A 21,718-nucleotide genomic window follows, 5' to 3' on the forward strand; every position below is an offset into this window, starting at 1 on the left:
ACCTAATGATGAGTTGTGGGACATAAAAGGATATTATCATATAGTGGATTCTATTTAAATCAGTAGGCACTGAGTTCTTAAGAAAAATGCAGGGAAAAAACTTAATTGAGAAACTTCTATCCATTAAAGTGTATTTTTTCTTCTGTCAGAACAGCCAATTTTCACAGTATTTATATTTCATGAGAAGAATTTAAGAACCAGCAGGTTAAGACACTGATTGACAATCAGACCCAGGCAGGAACATCCTTCAGAGGAAGAAACAGAAGACTATCAGTGGCGTTTGCTTTAATGAGCTTTTATTAAAAGCAGGTTAATAACTAGTTCTGCAGAGCTGAGGGTACAGCTTTGAACTCCGTAGCTCTGCTGTATCTTCCATTCTGGTAAATATTGATGCTTATAGTTTTATTATTAGCAAAATATCACTTTGGCCAACACTTTCCTTAAAGGTTTGGAAATAAAACATTGCATTTTTACATTTCCAAAGAAATGGTGCTCATTGGGATCCCCATTTAGGGATTATGACTTTCAGGATAGCTTTTTAAACCTTATGGATTTAGGGGCAGACACTTAGCCCCTCAAAGGTTCTGATAACAAAATCTCAACGTCATGAAAAAAAGAAGAGTTGTAGATTTGGAAAATTAATTCCTTTCACAGATACATTACTAGATGGGTGTGTATGTTTTCAAAAGCCTTCCCAGAGTATTCCCTCTATTTAGAATTTAGACTTGCAATCAAAATTAAACCAAAACTAGCAGAATTAATTTATAGATTTATAATATTATTATTGTTCTCTGTGGCGATCATTAAAAATACTATGAAATGTTGAATATCTGGATTGCACCACTCACATCTGTGTCCTGGAGTAGTGCAAAGAGCTTCCTTAAAGGCTTCCTACTTCTCTCTTGTGCTCTTTCCCTTTCAGGCTTTCCTAAACTCAATAGCCCAAAGAATCCAGTTTAGCCCAGTTCAGTCCAGGTCATTCTTCTTGCAAAACTTTCTAATTCTTTCCAATCTCACTTAGAGTGAAAGCCAGAGTCCCAACAAGGCCCTATAAGACCCTGTCCCTTACCTCTCTCTTTTATCTAGTCACAGGGATCTCTGAAGTTCCTCAGACAGGGCACACATCCTCCTGCCTCAGGGCCTTTGCATCTGTGTTCCTCCCATGCTTTCCCAGACTCTTTCAGGCTTACTCCTTTTCTCTTTCAGAGCAGTGAAGCCTTCCCATCTAAAGTGAATCGCTGCTCTATTTTTTGCTCTGCCATTACTGCCTTCCAAGGTATTGTCTATTTTATTTACTTATCTTGTTTATTGTCTGTCTTCTCTGCAAAGATTTAAGCCTTGTAGGGCAGGGGTTTTGTTTGCTTTGGTCACTATCGTATTCCTGTTACTTAGGGTGGGAGCCTGGTTTATAGAAGGTGCTCAATAAAATTTTCCTGAATGCTAAGTACTGCCTTTATACAGGTGTCGACGCCCCTAAGACTACCGGGAACATGCCTGCAGTTAACTGGGCTGGGTTTATTACCAGTTACAGCCAGGGATAATTCCCAGCATGGGGAACTGTGAGGTTGCTCAGTAAGAGGGTAATCAGGAGGAGCCTCTGATGGAACTCAGGTTTTAGACGAGCGATCTGGCAGAAGGTCTAAGAAAACGGAGATTTTCTCCATATTGGATATTGTCAGAGAGCAAGCACATATCTATAATTGGGTGAAGAGCAGCAGGCATTCCTAAGATAGGAGAGAGGGAGGTTTCGTATTTGTGGGTTGCACAGTGACCTTGGCTTTATTTGTGCTTGGACAAAATGAAAAAGTGGCCTTGCTTTGTCTCATTTTATTACAGTCTGAGATTAAACTTGTGTGAGGTTGGTAGTCTGTGAAATTGTTTGTCTCATAGAAGAATAACATGGCATAGTTCTAAGTGCCTCCAGCTTCTGAAATCTGGATATTGCTTTTTTTTTTTTTTAACGTGTCACAAGCAACTAAACTTTTGTGGGGAAGGAGTGAGAGGGGAACTAGGAATAGAGGATAGGAGCTTCTCTGCAGACTCTTGTATCTGCACATGGCATGCCAATCTCTCAAGGGGACCCCCCTTCTTCACTATTCTTCACTGTCAGGATGGGGGAACCACAATGAGGTGAGGTTTGAGGCTGGCTTGATATAAGGCAGTCCCTGCTTTTCTGTAATTTTGTCATATTCCCCTCTAGTGGGCTAAGAAGATGAGAACTGTGAAGCCAAGTCAGGGTAGTTTCAGCCAAGCCTTCCTCACTATGGCTCTTCTCTCTAGCAAGAGACGGGTCTGAGGAGAAAACTACCTCCCATTACCCTCAAGTTTTCAGGGATGTCCCACTTTGCTGGCAGTCATTTGTTCAGAGGCCTTCAAAATGTCTTCACAGAAGTTTCCGTGTTGAAGGAAGGGAACTAGTCCTTCATACATGTTCCCAGAACAAACCCTACTCCTGTGAAGAGAAAATCAGGTGATAAAATTTAGGGGTAAAGTCCATGTGATACTCCTCACTCATCCCCACCCCCAATACCTTGCCAACTCTTCCCAAAATTGCACCAATTAGAAATTTGCTTAAAGAAGAAAACCTTTCTGGATAGATTGTGAGAGGGGAAGGAAGGAGGAAGAGGAAGGCTGCTGTTGGTTGAGGGTGGGTAATTGCACAGACCGTTATGCTGTAATGACTGGTCGAGATCCAGGTAAAGCTCGGTGGGATTTGGGTAGCATGGGCGGGGTGAGCTAAAGGGGTCCAGAAGAGTTCTGAAGCAAAGGGCATGTTTGGAAGGGAAGGCGTGCATAGATTCCCTGGTGAGGGAAAAAGGGTGGGTAAGCAGGCAACCAATGATTGCCTAATGGGGACAGGGGATCAAAAAACTTTCCAGAGGTGCCAGGTGAAGGGATCTCTTCCCAGAAAGCCATATTTAATTAGGAGAATGACAGAGGGAATACTGGCACTGTGACCTGCCTGCATGGGAAGCAGAAAGCTGGGACATACAGCAAGCAGAAGACAGAAGCACTGAACTTATTTACTTTGCCTGTATTTGTTGTGTACCCTGTACATTTTACTAAGACTTTGGCCTTCCACCTGCCATGGAGTGGCTACCCTCCAGTGACCAGAATAAGGGGAATAATAATATTCCAGGATAAGGAGAAAAGAATCACTTGGTAACTTTGTAATGAATGGGTGAGGATTTTCAGGCAGTAATGAGGGGGCTGACCAAAGGGGAAACAATAATCAGTGGAAAGCTATGTTTTGAATAAAACCCAAAGCAGAAAGTTTTTGATGGGATACACACACACACACACACACACACACACACACACACATATGTAGCCTTCTCTAACATGAGCTGAATTTTAACTTTAATGTGTTTTGTTTTGTTTTTTTCTGAGAGAGAGAGAGAGCGTGAGCAGGGGAGGGTCAGAGAGAGAGAGATACAGAACCTGAAGCAGGCTCCAGGCTCTGAGCTAGCTGTCAACACAGAGCCCGATGCGGGGCTCGAACCCGCGAACCGTGAGATCATGACCTGAGCCGAAGTCGGACGCTTAACCGACTGAGCCACCCAGGAGCCCTGAATTTTAACTTTAAATAAAAGCTTTCCCCCCCTATTAATGAACACATATGCAAGTAAATCCATTTTTCTTATCCCTAAGGCAGAATATAATTTAAAAAATCAAGAAAAGGGACATTTTTAAGGACCACGATTCTTATTGTATGCATAAAATTATATCCTCTTGAAAATACTGTTCTCTTCATAATTTATACCTTCAGGGTAACATATTTCATGTTACTAAGATGAGTAATCTTATCCATCTTTGTGCTGTGAAGGAACACATTTATTCAATTCACAGATATTCACGCAAATATCTACCTTCATAATTCTTTAAAACATATATATATGTTTAATATTTGTTTTTTATTTTAGAGAGAGTGTGAGTGGGGGAGGTGCAGAGAGAGAAAGGGACAGAGGATATGAAGTAGGCTCTGCACTGACAGCAGAGAGCCCGATGAGAGGCTCGAACCCCCCGACGACGAGATCATGCCCTGAGCCAAAGACAGCCGCTCAGATGACTGAGCCACCCAGGCACCGCCCACCCAAACTGATATTCTGCTTATATCCGTTTTACTTAGCACTTCTTAAATGTCTTTGAATAAAGTTTCACACATTATTTTAGCAATTGGTCAGTTCAAGTTTTCTATTTTTCATAAATTATTTTAAATTTTGGGTTGCCTTACTGTCCTAGGCCTAACAAATGCTATACGGTTTAGCTGGTGACCTCTAGCGGCTAAAAATGAAAATTACGTACAATATGCAGCACACTGCTTTGCTGACGGAGATACTCAAAAGCCACAGATTCCGCGAAAAAACTTCCGTCAGTCTGAGTTTCTGGTTGTAAGCGACCGAAACGAAACCCCACTGACTTGGGCAGAAGCGTGCTGTCCCATGAGGACAACCGGGCCCCTTAACAGCAACACCATGGATATCAGGTTCTGGATGTCCCTAGAGGCATCTGGATGTCCTGCTACTTTTGGACGCCGGAATTTCTGGCACTACCACCTTCCAGGCTCTTTGATTCCCAAGATCTCAATTCAAAATCCAGAGTAGGATAGATCCTGACGGCGATCGCACATCCTCACCCTAGCTGCAAGGAAAGCTGGGAAAGCATTTGACCATTTTGGCTTAGCGAGGTAACACAAAGTTGTAAGGTTAGATGAGATGAATATTTTATCAAGTATGTAAGCTTAGTGCCTAGGATTTGATGAGTTTTCAAAAATGATAATGGGTATAACTTTACATTTTTATTTGATCACGAGCTTTTTTGAGAGCAAGGACCACATCTTACTCATTTTGTATTCTGGGCATAGGGTCTGAAGTTCCAGGAATGCTTATTGAATTGCATTGCTTGCCCCTGAATGGAAACTAAGTCACTAGGCCTGCTTCTATATCTCAATTTATTTATAGTCCTCTTTAAAATCTTTAAATAAAAAACACTTTAAAACATAAATACATAGCAGCAAGAATAATATCCATCCAGTATTTGAGTCTTTTTCCTCAAAATTATCACTAATAGAAAATTACTTCTCCCTACAGGCCTTCCACAGTACATTAAAGAAGAAGATAAGGTTTTATCTTATCATGAAAGTATTATCGGAAGGACAATTAAGGTTTTGTGTTATTCAAACTGTACATCTCACATCATGGCTGCTCATACTCTTTATTCTGAAGTCTAGCTCTTCTCTAAAACCTGCTCGACTTCCAGTTTATCAAAGGAAACCTTTTATAGCTGCTTGGAATGCGCCAACGGATCAGTGTTTGAAAAAATACAATATAAGACTAAATTTGGGAATGTTTCAGCTGATTGGAAGCCCACTGGCTAAGGCCAGGGGGCAGAATGTCACCATATTTTACGTCAACAGGTTGGGATACTATCCGTGGTATACATCACAGGGGGTTCCCATTAATGGGGGTCTCCCTCAGAACATAAGTCTGCAAGTACATCTAAAGAAAGCTGACCAAGATATTAGTTATTATATCCCTGCTGAAGATTTCAGTGGACTTGCTGTTATCGACTGGGAATATTGGCGACCCCAGTGGGCCCGTAACTGGAACACAAAAAACGTCTATAGACAGAAGTCAAGAAATCTGATTTCTGATATGCAAGTGAATGTATCAGCTACTGATATTGAAAAAATAGCCAAAGCAGCATTTGAAGAAAGTGCAAAAGCTTTCATGAAGGAAACCATCGAATTGGGAATGAAGAGTAGACCCAAGGGCCTCTGGGGTTATTATTTATATCCCGATTGCCACAATTATAATATTTATGCCCCGAATTACACTGGGTCATGCCCTCAAGAGGAAGTTTTGAGAAACAATGAGCTCTCTTGGCTCTGGAATAGCAGTGCTGCTTTGTATCCTTCTCTTGGTGTCCGAAAATCTCTTAGAGACAACAAAAACGTTTTGCGCTTCTCACAATTTCGGGTGCAGGAATCTATGAGGATCTCCACCATGACATCCCATGATTATGCTCTGCCTGTGTTCATCTACACGAGGCTAGGCTACAGAGATGAACCTTTATTTTTTTTTTCTAAGGTAAGACACCCCTTGCCGAAGATGGGGGGCTTTCCTCCCTATCTCTAAAGGAAACATTTCTTTGTTAATTATGTTTTTTGAAGAATTGCCAGTTAGTGGTCATTTAGAAAGGAACCTAATTCTTTCTTCAATTAGCCATCCTCTTAGACTCTTCACTTACACAAACTGAATTTTAATCATCTTATTTACAATTATTCTTTTAAGGAACACAGTGTGGAGGGAAGGTTTAAAGTGCTAAGAACCAACTATTACCGCCTCCTCCTCCCCAACTTTGATGATGCTCCCTCACCGTTGGCCTTTATTGAAATGGTTGGTGGTGAACAGGCTGGAAAATCAGAGAAGATGTTTTAAAATGGAACAATTTGGGGCCCCTGAGTGACTCAATTGGTTACGTGTCCAACTTTGGCTCAAGTCATGGTCTCGTGGTTCGTGAGTTCCAGCCCCGCTTCAGGCTCTGTGCTGACTAATTAGCTCACACATGTGGAAGTGTAATTGGAAGCATTCTTGCTTCTGGCCTCACTGTCTAATGTAAGAGAGAAAAAAAAAGTGTTCTTTTTCATGTATAATACCAGTTTTCATAAAAGGTACGAGGCACAACAATGTGAACATATGAACACTAGTGAACTGTACACTTCGAAACGATTTAAGTAATAAATTTTATATGTGTCTTTTTACCATAATTAAAAATTGTTTAAAATTTAAAAAAAAATTTCAAGAAGCATAAGGGTGAATCTGCAAAAATAGGTGGATCTACAGACTTAGCCATCTGGTTTATTCTTGCCTCATGACCAGAGCTAATGGAAAGTAAGAGTGGTGCAAGTTCTCAAATTCAATCATAAATTCATCACTGGTAGATGGTTTTGCAATCCTAGGTTAAGACCTACAAATAAAAGTTTTATTCTGTTTATTTTACTGTAGTAGCATACTATTTATTACCTGGTGAGGGAGCATAAGGCAAGCTGACAGGCCGCAACCGCCTCCCCGCCCCCACCCCCACCCCAAGGTGGGAGACGTGTGATATTCCTTGGGCACTCCTGGCTGCCCAAGAACAAAGGAAAGGGGAAAACAAATGGTTAACTGATAGAGATCATAGTCTCAGGACCTAAGTCTCCCTCACCCCTCCATAGTTCTGTGGGAAACAAGAGCAGAAGGAAATGGCAGATAGAACTAAATTTCCTTATACCCTGCAGCCCATTGACAAATACTTGAGGCAGGCAGAGTAAAATGTTTCTCCGGGAACTCCCTACTGTCTTAATGCTAATACTTTGCCAGAGGGAAAAACAACCTTAGCTTGACAATGGCTAGGCCTGCAGGATCTTGTAATCTTCTTCAGCATATGAAAATCTCACTGAACCCCCCCACCCCCACCCCATAGTATATAACCAGTCTCTTCCCCTGGTCCAGGGCAGCAACTCTTGCTGCCCACCATCCTATCCCCTTCGCTGAAGCACCAAAAGCATCACCTTTTTCACCAGACACCTTCAAGAATTCTTTCTTGGTTGTTGGCTCTGGACCCCACAAACCCCACTGTCACTCCAAAAACCCCTCATCATTTCCCACGAACCATAAGGGTAACTTACAAAATAGATGAACTTTCAGCCTAATTTCTCTCCCTTTTTTTTTTTTCTCACTTTGCTACTCTAGTCACTCAGATGGAAACTTCTAGAGGTAAAAATCTACAAGATGCCACTCCAACGGTTGGCCTTGAATAATTATGTGTAAACTTTCTATGATATAAAAACCAGAGACTTGTTCAGGCCTTCACATGGGTATTCTAAGATACTACTGGGTACTATGAGTTTATCACATTTCTTCCTTCCCCACCATTACAAGTTTCAATTCACCAGCGTGTATTAAAATATAAAGACGCACTGAGTGCGAGGCATCTAAAGGAGGCTCAGGAAAGACCCAGGTGAGGTACAGCTTAATCCTCAGAGGAGGGAAAGACACCGATGTATCAGGACTTGGTAAACGCTATGCCTTGGATGCCATTAAGGAGACGCGTAGGGAAAAAAAGTATTGTGAACTGATACTTGTACTTCCCAGAAAAGTCGGCAATAAATGATCGAGAATGATAGGAAATCAGTACTGCCTGGGAGGTTTAAACAGCTATCTAGATCTTCACAAAATAGTCTTGACCCTGGAGCTTAAATACTACTTTCTTCTATGAAACTTTGTTTCCTTTTCTATATTTGGCTCAAATACGTTTCTATCTTTGGTGATAATAAATTCACTTTGGGAAGAAACAATAAACTTGACGGGACAAAGCAGTCATTTCAAAAGATTAGTTTAGACTCTTGGTACATTCTGCACATTCCATAAACCTAGATAACTTTCCCTGAGTGGCCGCGACATCAGAAATATTTATTCTAAGTAAAGAAGGAACAATAGTTAGGCTCTCATGTAGCAACAATTCTCTTTGGCAGTCCCAGGAATCATTCTGGAAACTTTCTGAATGGAAACGTATTTCCAAATGTCTTAAACCATCAGTTTACCCACCAGTTTACTCTCTTCTCCATAAAAATTCTGCCCACAAAGTTTTAAAAACCTGATATTCCTTTGTACCAAGTCATAAATGACTAATAATGGCTTCCATTTCTAATTTTCCCAAAGATAGCTGCACTTTAGTTACTTTTAAAAGATTATTTATTTATTTATCTTTAAAATGTTTATTTTTTTATTTTTGAGAGAGAGAGAGAGAATGAGTCAGGTAAGGGCAGAGAGAGAGGGGGACAGAAGATCTGAAGTGGGCTCTGCGCTGACAAGATCTTTATCAATAAGTAGCAAATTTCTTAACCTGTCAGACCTCAGTACCTCATTGTTTCAATCTATAAAATGGGACAGTATTATCTGCCCTACCTGCCTACCAGGAGTTTTATGAAAATCAAATGAGAGCATGTATATGAATATTTGAGGCACTACAAAAACATATGTTGTATAGCTGTCACTTTTAACAGGTACTAAAGCCTTGAATTTAGAAAGGAACTATCTAGGAATGAAGTCTCAGTCAGCAACCACAGCTTGATGGGATGATATAGGGACAGTTAACACCTTATTTCAAATGAGAGATTGTTTACGCTACTTACATGTGCACAACTTGAATAGAACTTGATGCTATGTTTTAAAAAAATAATGAAAGGAGTTTTGTTGGCGAATAGATTTAAAGATCTTTTTCTCTAAAATTAATTAACATCCCCTCTGCTGATGCACAAGGGAGGCTCATTAGTGAGACTCCAGCTCCCCACAGTGGGCGCCTTACTTACATGCACTGTGGTGAGCATAAGGCAGTGAAACCTTATGAGTGCAAAGAAAACACTGGGACCTGGAAGATTGGTTGCTGTTACATCGTCCACTACTGTCTTATTTCTTCTTTCCCGTGACACCACTCCTGTGGCTCATGCTTTTACGTGGTCCTTGTCTATTCCCAGAGGCATCTTTTTAAAATTTTTAAATTAATGCTTATTATGTATTTTTGAGAGAAAGAATGCAAGTGGCGGAGGGGAGAGAAGGAGGGAGACACAGAATCTGAAGTAGGATCCAGGCTCTGAGCTGTCAGCACAGGGCCCAATGCCGGGCTTGAACTCATGGACTGTGAGATCATGACCCATGCCAAAATCAAGAGTTGGATGCTTCACCGACTGAGCCATCCAGGCGCCCCTGTTCCCAGAGGCATCTTACCTGTGACTTCCCTCACTGAAAAGTGCCCTTGCTCTTGTGGTCCCCAAACATAGCCGCTCTGTGATTCATTCCAATATCCTGCTCTCAGCTAGGGGACAGTGAACTAATTTGGTAGAGAAATTTGTATTAATATCTGCTATTGACTCCTCACCTCCAGTCAACATATGCATGAAGACCTGTCATTTTGAATCAGTTCCAATAAACTCTGATAATGACTCTAAAAGACACATTGGGAAGAAACTAACGTTTCCTCCTGGTAATCAACTTTAGAAAGTGTGTGGGTTTCATTGCAAACATCTGCAGCTTCCTTACTTACTGAGCATGGATTAATAACCTATCAATACAAATTGTAAATACTGTGTCTCCCTCTTTCCTCTGATAGCAATGCTTTAACCCAAAGGAATTCATGGGAATTTTGGGGTTTCCAGTTCAACATGGTAAGAAGCTTGGACGTTGCCACTCCACCCTAAAAAGTTCAAAGTAAAACAAACTGAACAATCAACTCTTCTTAGATTCACAAAAGAAGTGAGGACACAGGGCAAGTTGCTGCCCTCAAAGTTAGGGAAGCAGATAGGTGAGTGTAGAGAACTAAAACTTATTAGACCAGAAACCTCTGTGGGAGCCACTGCCAGAGTTGGGAAACCTCAACCATAATTGACAAATTGCTGGAGGCTCAGTGTGGACAAGTCCAGGGTCTCCGTCATGGGTAGGGATATACTTTTGTGACTTCTACCTCCAAAAGCTTATTAAGTACTCATAGTGACTATCACAGGAAAATCTCATGCACCTGGTAGGGAAGAGGAGGAAAAGAACCATTTTGAATACTTGAGAGCCTTTTGTTCTTTTTTTTAAAAAGTTTTTTAAAATTTATTTTGAGGGAGACAGAGAGAACAGGGGACAGAGAGAGAATCCCAAGTAAGCTCCATGCTGATGTGGGGCTTGATCTCAGGAACTATGAGATCGTGACCTGAGCTGAAATCAAGAGTCGGATGCTTAACCGACTGAGCCACCCAGGTGCCTCAGAGCCTTTTGTTCTTCTTAACAAGGTCTGTCTTCAGGAGAAACTATTTAACCAGAACCAAACCCACTGGAGACTTATCAGATCCTAAGTGAACTAGGGGAAGGGAAATACTCAACTCTAGCTGGCTCTAGTCTTCCACTAGCAGGAAGGTAAATGCCCTGCTCTAACCCCATCTAGCCAGCCTATCCTATCTAAGAAGAGGGAAACATAACTGATCAACCTGTGAATTCATAGTCCAGAGGCAAAGGCTCACTAAAAGACTGAGACCTAATCATAGGACTGTAGAACCCTTCCATTCCCCCTACATCTTACTAGCACATTTACTGAGTGCCTATTTATAGCAGTTCCTTTTATGAGCTATTTGCCTACCAAAAAAAATTAAATCATGTCTAGCCACCAAGAAAAAACCCCAAAAGCTACAGGACATTCTAAAAGGCAAAAAACAGAATTTGAAGAGACAGAGCAAGCAACAGAACTAGACTCAGATATGGCAGGGATGTTGGAATTATCAGACTGGAAATTTAAATCAACTGTAATGAATATGTAAAGGGATATAATGGATAAAGTAGAAAGCATGCAAAAACAGGTGGGCAATGTAAGCACAGAGATGGAAATTCTAAGAAAGAATCAAAACGAAATGCTAGAGATCAAAAACACTGTAATAGAAATGAAGAATGTCTCAGGATATCTCAATAGAACCCTCCAAAGCTTAAAAGCAAAGAGAACAAAGACTGAAAAAACCAGAAGAGTCAAGAACTGTAAGATAGCTGAAAAGGGTACAACGTACATGTAATAGGAATTCATAGAAGGCCATTGGGAGATTTTGGCCCTCTGATTACATCATGTGAAAATGGCTTCACTGCATTCAAAGTGAGTGGAGGGAGAAGTCCTGCTCCATTATATCTTTGCCAAAAGAGGCAATGGACATGGACCCAGTAGAGTACTCATTCTGGGCACCACATGGATGGCTCCTCCTCTGTCCCATATTCACCGTATCATAGATAATTTTTAAAAACATTTCATTTCCACTAACTCATTAGAGCCTCATGAAAACTCCTTCCTTTCCTGTTACGTCAGGTCTGATCTATTCAGCAGACATTGTGGTCACAGAAATGGAAACAGATTTGAGCCTGAAAGAGAAATTAGTTCAAAGCAAAATCTCTTCCTTTTTTGAAGATTTCCAGAAAAAAAAACTTAAAAATTGAGATTATAAAGCCTTTAATTTGAGTGGACTATAAAAGTGTCAGCTAAGAAGATTTATCTCCCAAGTGTTGATATTAATATAAAATGCCCCAGGTAAAATTCAACTGTGAAGTTCTGGTTTTATTTACTACCAAATCACCCAGTTACATTTTCCAGCATATAACTGATGGAAATTCATCCTTGGAGTAAATGGTGAATGCTTAGTATCTTTTGTTTTGTTTTGTTTTGTTTTCTAAAGTTTATTTTTTATTTTGAGAGAGAGAGACAGAGAATCCCAAACAGACTCTGCACTCTCAGTGCAGAACCTGACCACACAGGGCTTGAACTCACGAACTGTGAGATCATGACCCATGCCAAAATCAAGAGTTGGATGCTTCACCGACTGAGCCATCCAGGCACACCCCTGAATGCTTAGTACCTTAAACAGTGAGAGAATAGACTATAATTTAGTAACCTTATTCAGGAAGCCTGCCATAGATGCTTAAATTAAGAAACCAACTACATACCTTCAAATTCTAATTTCCTTCTGAAATGGCCTGGTTCATGTTAATCTTTAAACACTAAAACAATAATCCTTTATGATTACAAAACCAAAATTCCCCTGGTGAGATTCTATTTTTGCCTGCTTAACCATACTGAGAGAAAGTCTGGCAGCTTTACCATGACTAGATGAATCACAAATAAAGCCCATTAAATCAGAGACTTTGAAATGATACATGAACAATTTCAGAGACCAAATACAAGGGCTGGACCAAGTCAGAGCCTGCAGGTCCTTAACACTGTGTTACTTTGCTTGGCCTTGGGGTCCAAGTGACACGAAACCCCTCTGAGGGGGGACGTCTTCAGAGGGATGTTGAGAACTGGAAAGAGAACTTAGCCAAGAGGAAGTGAGGTGTTCTTCACATTTAGAGAAGCAAACACTTTTGGATTCTGTTTCTGGGTCATGTACATAAGGCTGGTTTGTGTGCATGTGCCCCTGGTCGACTTTGATTAAACAGCTTCTGGTGACTATTTACAGGCTGATTGTCATCAAAATAATATCTTGTTTGGGAAAATGCAAGTTCTTCTTCAAAAATATTTCATGTTTTTCCATATTATTATGGAGTTTAATTTTTGAAATTTTACTTTTCATGCAACATGTGTGATACTCTAAGAAAATGAAGAATAAGGATGCCTGGCTGGCTCAGTTGGTGAAGCATATGATCCTTGATGTCAGGGTTGTGAGTTCGAGCCCCACATCGGGTGTAGAGATTACTTAAAAAATAAAATCTTAAAAAAAGAGTGTGCTAGGAGATGTACCAGCCTCGCTGGATGACAGTCACAGCGAGGAAATGGCAGTGTTTGCACAGCTCCTGCCGTGAGAAATGAAAACTGGTATCTCCTTCTGCTACTACTGGCTCATGTTGGAAATGAGCCTGCGGGTATTGACCAGGCCTCACAATATTCCAAATCAGACCGATATTCCCCACACAGATTCCTCATAAGAAAAAGCATATTCCTGTCTTTTCAAAAGAGATTTTAGATGAAATCACTGTGGATGATTTTCAAAAGGCTCTTCCTATGGGCCTAGCAGATCCAAGACTTAGGTAATAAAGGGGGTTAAGAACACAAGAGTTACAATTGAGCCTGGCCCTCAGACAAAGATTCTATTTTAGAGTTAAGGAACAGATAAGGGCAGAACTTAAGTTAATACTTATACCTTTTATAACTGGTGATGTATGGCAATCCCTTCCCTAAGGCCTACTTTCCACAAACACCCTCCCTAACAATGGCAGCTGGGATGAGGATAGATAAGAGTAGCTAAAAAAAAACCCAAAAACAAAAGCCGACACAATTAGGGCCTCCATGGTGTTTACACATTCAGCATCAAGTCAAAAAAGTTTCCACAAACAACTTGTTTCTGCTTGGAGCACCGACCCCCAAGGCATCTTGTGATCAGCATTTGGAGTGACTTACTCTGGCTTTGAATATGCTGATTGCTCCCTGTGAAGGAACCTATTGAGAAACTTCTTCTTTTGTGATTATGGGAGCAAACATTGTGTTTCCTGAAAGATCTGTTTTTCTTAATACTTCTCCTTAAACAAACAAGGTATTGACCCCTGCTCACAAAGGACCTTTTTATGCTAAACACATTGTCTTGTATGCTAAAGATACCTTCCTTCCCCATAGGATAAACATCTAAGTCACCTACCTCAATCACTATTGATAGAGGTTATGCAGAAGTCTTCTACAAATCTATGTTCTGGAAAGTTCTTACATATCAAAGAAATTTGTCATCAGAAATCATTGTCTAAGGCAAATGCCACTTGTGTCATCCCCCAAACACTTAATGATAAAATAAAGTTGAGCCCTAGTCAGAGCAGAGAAGCCTGCCTGGTGACCAGAAAGATTCTCGTGGCCTCTCTCATCCCTCCCTCGCCGACACTGTCCATCCTTCAGGGACCCCTGGACCTGCTGGAGCCGACCTCTGGAAAGAGTGGAAAATCATACTATTATAATGAATTCAGCCTCTAATCCTAATCCCTGGCATGCTGTTTAATATCCAAATGAATCATAACCTCTACTTTCTTCAATCCAGCAAGACCTAATCAGTACCATTGGAGAAAGTGCTGCCTTGGGAGCTGCAGGCATGGTTATCTGGGGAGACATGAATTTAACTTCATCTAAGGTAAGGTAGGATCTTGAAGGCGTAGTTAATATTATTTAAAGTATTTGTTCTTTTCTTCTGGAGCTAACTCCAGCGGGAGCTCTCCTGGCTCCCACAAAAAAAAAAAAAAAAAAACCAGCTTTAGGATTAGAGTCCAAATCGGTGTCCAATACATAGAAGGTGCTCAATAATATTATTAACTTCTGTTAAGATAGTAATAAGAATACTGACATTTGTTGACTATTCATTATGTGCTAGGGTTGTGCTAAATGCTCTTTGTTTTGAGTTTGCTTACTTACTGGTCATAATAACTCTTATGAGGTAAGGACTACCATCCTCATTTATAGAGGAAGAAACAAGAGAGGAAATCCAACTAGGGTAGCAGCTAGTTAGGCTAATTAATGGTGAAGTTGGCATTAACCAGAGTTTGACTCTGGAGCCCTTGCATTTAACTACTATTAAATGTGCTATATCCTATTTTGAGAAGAGGAAACAGATGGTAACTTTTTAATCTCCACATTGAACGATTTTGTCCTCTATGGGGAAATTAGCTGAAAATTAAGAGCGTTTACAGTGTGATTTATATGTCCCTTCAAATTTCTCCCAGTTCAGATATTACTTGCTCCAATAATTCTTCCTGGTTTTCCCCAATTCACATTAGTCACAATCTCTTTTGTATTTCCAGATGTTTGTTTATATCTCTATAGTCTGATACATTTTCCTGGAATTGTATCCTCAACATTTTGTTAAATTAAATTTTTTTGCAAGTTCATTTTGATCTGATATTATTCTTAGAATTTCAAAGGCTCAACTTGTTGCAGCCAAGATAGTTTTCATGAAACTGGGAAAATATAAAGTTAAAAGTCTCCTCTCTCCAATAGGAGAATTAGGTAGAAATGGGGAGAATCAATTTCTGACTCTCCAGGTGTGATATTTCTCTTCCAGCCCATGTGACTCACGAGTGGAGCCTCATCAGGAAGTTTATGCAGGAAGTGCATAAACCAGGTGGCCTCTGTTTAGAACACATAAAGGGAGCCACAAAAAACATGATGTAGTCAGCCTTCTAAGCTTTCTTGTGTTTGACTTGTATACAGAAGTCTAGAACCCAGGGCAGTTGATATTTGAGCATGATTAACAGGAAAACCCAGGAAGCTAGAGGTTGACAATAAATCAGTAGAATATGAGGATTCAGGTTCCTATACAACCATGAAAGGTACCGCAACACCCAAAAGGTGGCCAGAGGACAGCAGCTCTGGCATGATTTCTAATTTGGGTTTGTTCTTTTTTTCACATGCATTAACTTGGGAGCTAGAAGGAGAAAAAGAAGATGTAAATTGGAAGCAGGCAAGTCATTATATGCTGACTCGGGGGCCCATTTGCAAGTTCAGTTGCTTAGCCCCTAGTGTAACATAGTTTCCATCTCCTGCCCCTTGGACCTTTCATCCTTTCTGGTCGTCTAGATACCCTCTGTTACAGCACCTGAGCCTCAGAGATCATCCACTGGCACCAACATGTTAGGTTTCCCTCAAGTCCAAAGAACTGCCTTGTGGGCATAGATGCTTTAATCGTACTGGTACCAGGAAGAACACTAAAACCCCTTTGTTTCCACATTTCTAGGGTAACTGTACAAAGGTGAAGCAGTATCTGAGTTCTGACTTAGGGAGCTACATAGTCAACGTGACAAGAGCTGCTGAGATCTGCAGCCTTCACCTCTGCAAGAGTAACGGGAGATGTTTAAGGAAGATATGGAACTCCTCGGATTACCTTCACTTGAACCCTGCAAGTTACTACATAGAAGCCTCTGAGGATGGAGAATTTACTGTGAAAGGAAAAGCATCTGATACAGACCTGAAAGTGATAGAGGAGAAATTTTCCTGTCATTGTTATCAGGGATATGAAGGAGCTGACTGCAGAGAAATGAAGACACTGGATGGCCGCTCTGGGCTCTTCTCTTTTTCTGGCTCACTAATAACACTATGCCTGCTGGTTTTAGCAGGTTATCAAAGCATTCGGTGGTGAGATAATTGAGTCTGAAGGGAATTGTATGGCCTGTAATCACTTAGAGAAGAGAGGAAAGCTAGGACAGTTTTTCTCTCTTATGAAATCCATTGAGAGGTATCATAAGTAGACATTATGTATGTCACGTAACATAAACAGGGACATACTGCTTTATTTGACTCCGATTTGGCTGAGAAACCCGATCCAGGAATAAAATCAGTACATTCTTCTTCATTACTTGAATGCTTAAGTTGTATTTAAACTAGAGTTAATATATTTTAGTCTTTATATGAACGTGTGTGTGTGTGTGTGTGTGTGTGTGTGTACACATACCAATTTAATTGTTGGTTTCAAAGACTGGTTTTTCTGGCTAGAAATTTTATCAAATACAGATTACTAAGTAATTATCTGATTCAACAGAAGAGGTCACTGCAGGGTATGAACTTCAGTCACTCAATATACTGAAGAGGATCAAACGCAGAGTGTCAGTTCCAGCCTTTGGTTCCCACTGGGCTTCTCTTTCCCACCTGAGCTCACTGAGCACAGAACCAGGTCCTGGAGGGATTTCCCATAAGGGTGCAGAAGCTAAGGCAAGGGAGTAGTTCCTAAGTCATTACAAAGCCGTCTCTTCTAATATGGTGCTTCTCACCCACTATGAGTCCTCTTACTGACCCTGGCAATTTAAATACTGTAAAAGGCTTAAGGATAATATCCACGCTTGCCTAGGCTGACATTGCTCTAGATCCAGAAATTGATGTCATGCTAATACAAATGTAGTTTGTGTCTTTGCAAGCAAAAATCAGCACTGAAAGAAATACTTAACAAACAGTTAAGGGACCTAGAAGTGCTATGGGGAAGGGGTTCTGCCAATAAATATTTGATATTTTGACCCCCATATATAAGTTCTGAGCAGTGTAGTTTTAAGGTCAATTTGAACTTCATTTGAACTGTGGTTTCACTGTCCATCTAGATGTGTGACTCTGAGCAAGTTATTTTTATTTCCCATTTTCTCACTGAAATTTGGTAATATAATTCTCACCCCAGTGAATTATTCTGAAGAGTAAATGGAATGGTACATCCCATGCATACTTTGGCTCTTAATAGATGTTGCTAATCTTTAAGTATCTCCCTGGATCACCAAAGTAATGGAAATACTTATGTTCAAACAGAGTCTTGGGTATTTTCCTCTTTCTGATGTTATGTTCATTTATAACCACTTATGCATTGTGTTCTCCTGAGAGGCATGTACAATTGATAGGATTTCCCAACCCTGGAGAAAATCTACTCTGAAGGTAAACCCAAGGTAGGTATGAAGCTATTATGGAGGCATGAAAATTAATTCAACCTCCTGTTCCATCTCTTCTCTCTTTCTAGGAAATGTCTGCAACCCAGGTGTGCTGTTTCAATTCCAGGTCTAGTTTGTCAGAGTTAGCAACATTGTTAGGGTCTAATTTCTAACTGTAAAATACAAACAAAACAACATAAAACCCTTTTATAATACTATGATTTGGAGATTTCATTACATAAATTAACTTCTTAAAAATTAAGATTTTTTTCATATCAAAGATGATGTAATCACATAATAGAAAATTTGGAAAATAGGAAAAAATAAGGGAGGTCACCAATAATCACTATAACATATACTGGTAACTTTTGGTATATTTCTTCTAAAGGCTTTTTTTTACATAATTGTAATAATGATATATGTATAATTTTACATCCTGTGCCTTTCACTTAACCATGTTGTAAGTAGTTTTCATGCTATTTCATAATCCTTATAAATATTATTTGAGTATCATCTTTAAAGCCACATAATAGTCTATCAACTGAGTGTGGAAAAATGCAATCAACAATTTTCCTTAAGTTTTAAACGTCAAGCTTTTACTACTTAGTCACCTTATCAGAGAATATTTTCCAGATTACCCTTCTAATTCATTCCTTCACCTAATAGTTTTTACATTAATCAATTTATTAAGCATTACTTCTTATCAGGTACTATTGAAATGTATCCTTGAACAAAACAAAGTGCTTTGTCTTCTTAGAACCTACATTCTAGATAGACTAGACATTAAACCTACCAATTAGCAATTTAAAAATTTTTTTAAGTTAAAAAAGGTTTCTTGAGAGAGTGGAGGAGGGGGAGAGAGAGGGAGAAAGAGAGAATCCCAAGCAGGCTCCATGCTGTCAGCACAGAGCGCGATGTGGGGTTTGAACTCATGAACTATGAAATTATGACCTGAGCTGAAATCAGAGTTGGATGCTTACCGACTCAGGCACCCAGGTGTACCCCATTAGGAAATATATATTAGATGTGAAATCTATGTGGAATAAAACAGAGAGCGGAGTGGGGGAGGATGGGATTTTTCATGTGTTGAGCCTCACTGAGCAGATGCTGTGTGAGTGAGAGAGATTTAGCTATGAGGATATTTGAGGGAACAGTATTTCAGGCAAATGAATCAGCTGGTACACATTTGGTAGTAGGTGTGGTGTATTCAAGGACAAGCAAAGAAGGCACTAGAGCTGGATCTTCCCTTCACCATTAACTTCCTTTTTATTTTTTGGTCTGTATTATTGATCACCATCTGACATAGTGTATATGACATATTTGTCTCTTTCTTCCCTTACTAGAATGTAAACTAGAAAAATGAGGACTTAATTTTGTTCACTATTTGCTAGAACACTACTTGCTACAGTGCCTAACACATAGTATGTGTCCAATAAGTATTCTGAATTTTTTTCTTAAGTTTATTGGAGTAATCTCTACACCCCATGTGGGGCTCGAACTCATGACCCTGAGACTAAAAGTCACATGTGCTTCCAAGTGAGCCAGCCAGACACTCCCCAAAATTAACAAATCAATCAATGATTCAGAAATCTGAATCAGTGGAAGCAATATATTTGTTGTAAGTTTTTTTAATTCTGCACACTAATAGTAAGTTATTGCAGAGCCATGCTCAAGCATTAGTGTCCTATTCTAATCCTAGTACATCCTCTGAAATCTGTAGTTTAACCCCTCTGTGAAGATTGCAGGCCTGAAGAGAATAAATCGCTTAGCAAGGTGAAAGAGTCAGTTTGTAAAAGAGCCCAATCTGGGGGTGAGGAGCTGGGTGAAACAGGTGATAAGCATCAAAGAGTACACTTATCATGAGAACTGAATAATGTATAGAATTGTTGAATTACCATAGCGTATACCTGAAACTTATATAACACTGTATTTTAACTATACTGGAATAAAAATAAAAAACTTAAAAAAAAAAAAAAAAGGATACTTCATGCACCTTCTGCAAAAGAACGAATCAAGAATCCAAGTTGCCGAATTTTCTTTCACCATAACTGGTTGTAATGGAATCCAAATATATTCATTCAGCTTTCACCATGAATTTAACACATTTAAGGCAATTAATTTGAGCTACTATTGCTAATTATGTTCAATCAAACTCCGATATTCCGGTTGTAGATTCTCTGTTTAATTTGACTCACTTCTCTTGGAAAGGAAATCTACCTCCTGAGCTGCTTTAATGACCACAACTTCTTTAGATTGTCCTAACTTCCCTTTATGGAAACAGCAAGGTACTTCACCTCTCTACTCTGCAATATTCTCTCTTATAAAAGGAAGATAATAATGGTATCTTTTGTCTTTTCATACAGATTTAATGAAATCATGTAGGTAAAATACTTAGCATAAAACCTGGCACATAAAAAAAATCCCTGGCAAATGTTAGCTATTATTATTATTATCAAGTACTTTCAATATTGCTTCCCATAAAAGCTGTGAGAGGCAATACTGCCTCCGTTTTGAAGTAGAAGTTATGTATCATTTAGAGTATTGATGACTAACTTAATATCACATAGGCATAGCCAAGCCTGAGCCCTTTCTGGGGAAACTTAAAGTAGTTATCTTTTCATCAGATCTCAGCAGAATACAGACTTATTTGTACCAGATTTCTTTTACCAACTTACAGAGTTATATAAATTACAAGTATACTGATTCTGTTTTCAGCTAATCAGTGCTTTTTTGGACCCCATGTAGGGAAACCTATTAAAGTAGCCAATCTACTAGCAATGTACCCTTAGCTTTCATAGTCTAAATATCTACATGCCACAGACCTATAAAAGAAACCAGTCTCTTAGGAAAATGTCTGATTCTGATTCTAAGGAAATGTACAAAATCTGAAACATCTTGTTATACCATTAAACAAGGATGCTATCAAGGAGCATTAGAGTTGTATCACAAGTATTCACTAGCCAACTTAAAGAGTTCACTTCCAAAGGTGGGAAAATTCAGAAATCACTAAAGAAATAACTGCAATGGATTGAAATGCATGAAATGTATCTAAATCCATGAGGTCAAAGTGATATTAAAGAAAAGCCTTCATTGACCACCTTTGAAGAATGTTAAGGAACCAACCTGTTATTCTGAAAACTGGTAAACAAAGGGAAAGAAACAGTTGTTTATTGAACTATTTCCTATATGAATGCTATATACCTCAGGGTAACCAAATAGTGGAAGAAGGAAATTTTCCTTTTTGAGCCAACGAATGAAGAAAGCATGATAAAATTAGAATATAACCATTTTGCAACTCCTAATGAATTACTGGCTCAGGCACAGATCATCAACGGTTGCTAACATCATGAAAAGAGATAAACCCAGATATTACATACCATCTAACTTAAGTATATAACACCAGCTAAGAATAAATCCTTCCAGAAATCAAACAGAAATCTGATCAGGCTTCTACCAATTCACAGGAAGCATAAGGAACAAAGGAAAATGCAGAACAGGACAGGGATATAAAATTCGATTCTAGGGAGCTCTGTAGGACAAATAATCGGGTTTTATCAACAAATACATTGCATAAAAAAAAAAAACAAAGGAGAGAGAACCAATACGTGTGGTTCTTGGGGCTTGTTAAATGAGTTATAGTAGATTTATACAATGGGATAACATTTAGCTTGAAAAGGGAATGAGGAAGTTCTCTGTAGGTTGATGTCAAAAGATGTTTAAAATACAATTGTCTTATTTAGGCTTTATTTTAACTTCTATCTAATCACATTGGAGGAAACTCATGATCTTATACATTA

General features: G+C 39.4%; 1 protein-coding gene across 1 annotated transcript; it reads left to right on the forward strand.

The window, feature by feature from the left end:
• The first annotated feature begins 1,210 nt into the window (after positions 1-1,210).
• LOC120236738 (hyaluronidase-4) lies at positions 1,211-16,832 on the forward strand. The gene is made up of 4 exons (XM_039239700.1): positions 1,211-1,276; positions 5,091-6,089; positions 14,570-14,659; positions 16,256-16,832. Exons 2-4 carry the CDS (start codon positions 5,136-5,138, stop codon positions 16,655-16,657), a joined length of 1,446 nt encoding a protein of 481 aa, XP_039095631.1. The 5' UTR covers positions 1,211-1,276; positions 5,091-5,135; the 3' UTR covers positions 16,658-16,832.
• The last annotated feature ends 4,886 nt before the right edge of the window (positions 16,833-21,718 follow it).

This window comes from Hyaena hyaena, unplaced genomic scaffold (assembly GCF_003009895.1).
Source record: "Hyaena hyaena isolate Hyena2069 unplaced genomic scaffold, ASM300989v1 scaffold_161, whole genome shotgun sequence".
Taxonomy (NCBI): domain Eukaryota; kingdom Metazoa; phylum Chordata; class Mammalia; order Carnivora; family Hyaenidae; genus Hyaena; species Hyaena hyaena.

Excerpts from the sequence above, each read along its gene's own strand:
- LOC120236738 (XM_039239700.1), top strand. The coding sequence starts at position 5,136 with ATGAAAGTATTATCGGAAGGACAATTAAGGTTTTGTGTTATTCAAACT. Across the intron at positions 6,090-14,569 it reads CTTTATTTTTTTTTTCTAAG|CAAGACCTAATCAGTACCAT; the intron begins GTAAGACACCCC and ends TCTTCAATCCAG. Across the intron at positions 14,660-16,255 it reads TGAATTTAACTTCATCTAAG|GGTAACTGTACAAAGGTGAA; the intron begins GTAAGGTAGGAT and ends CCACATTTCTAG.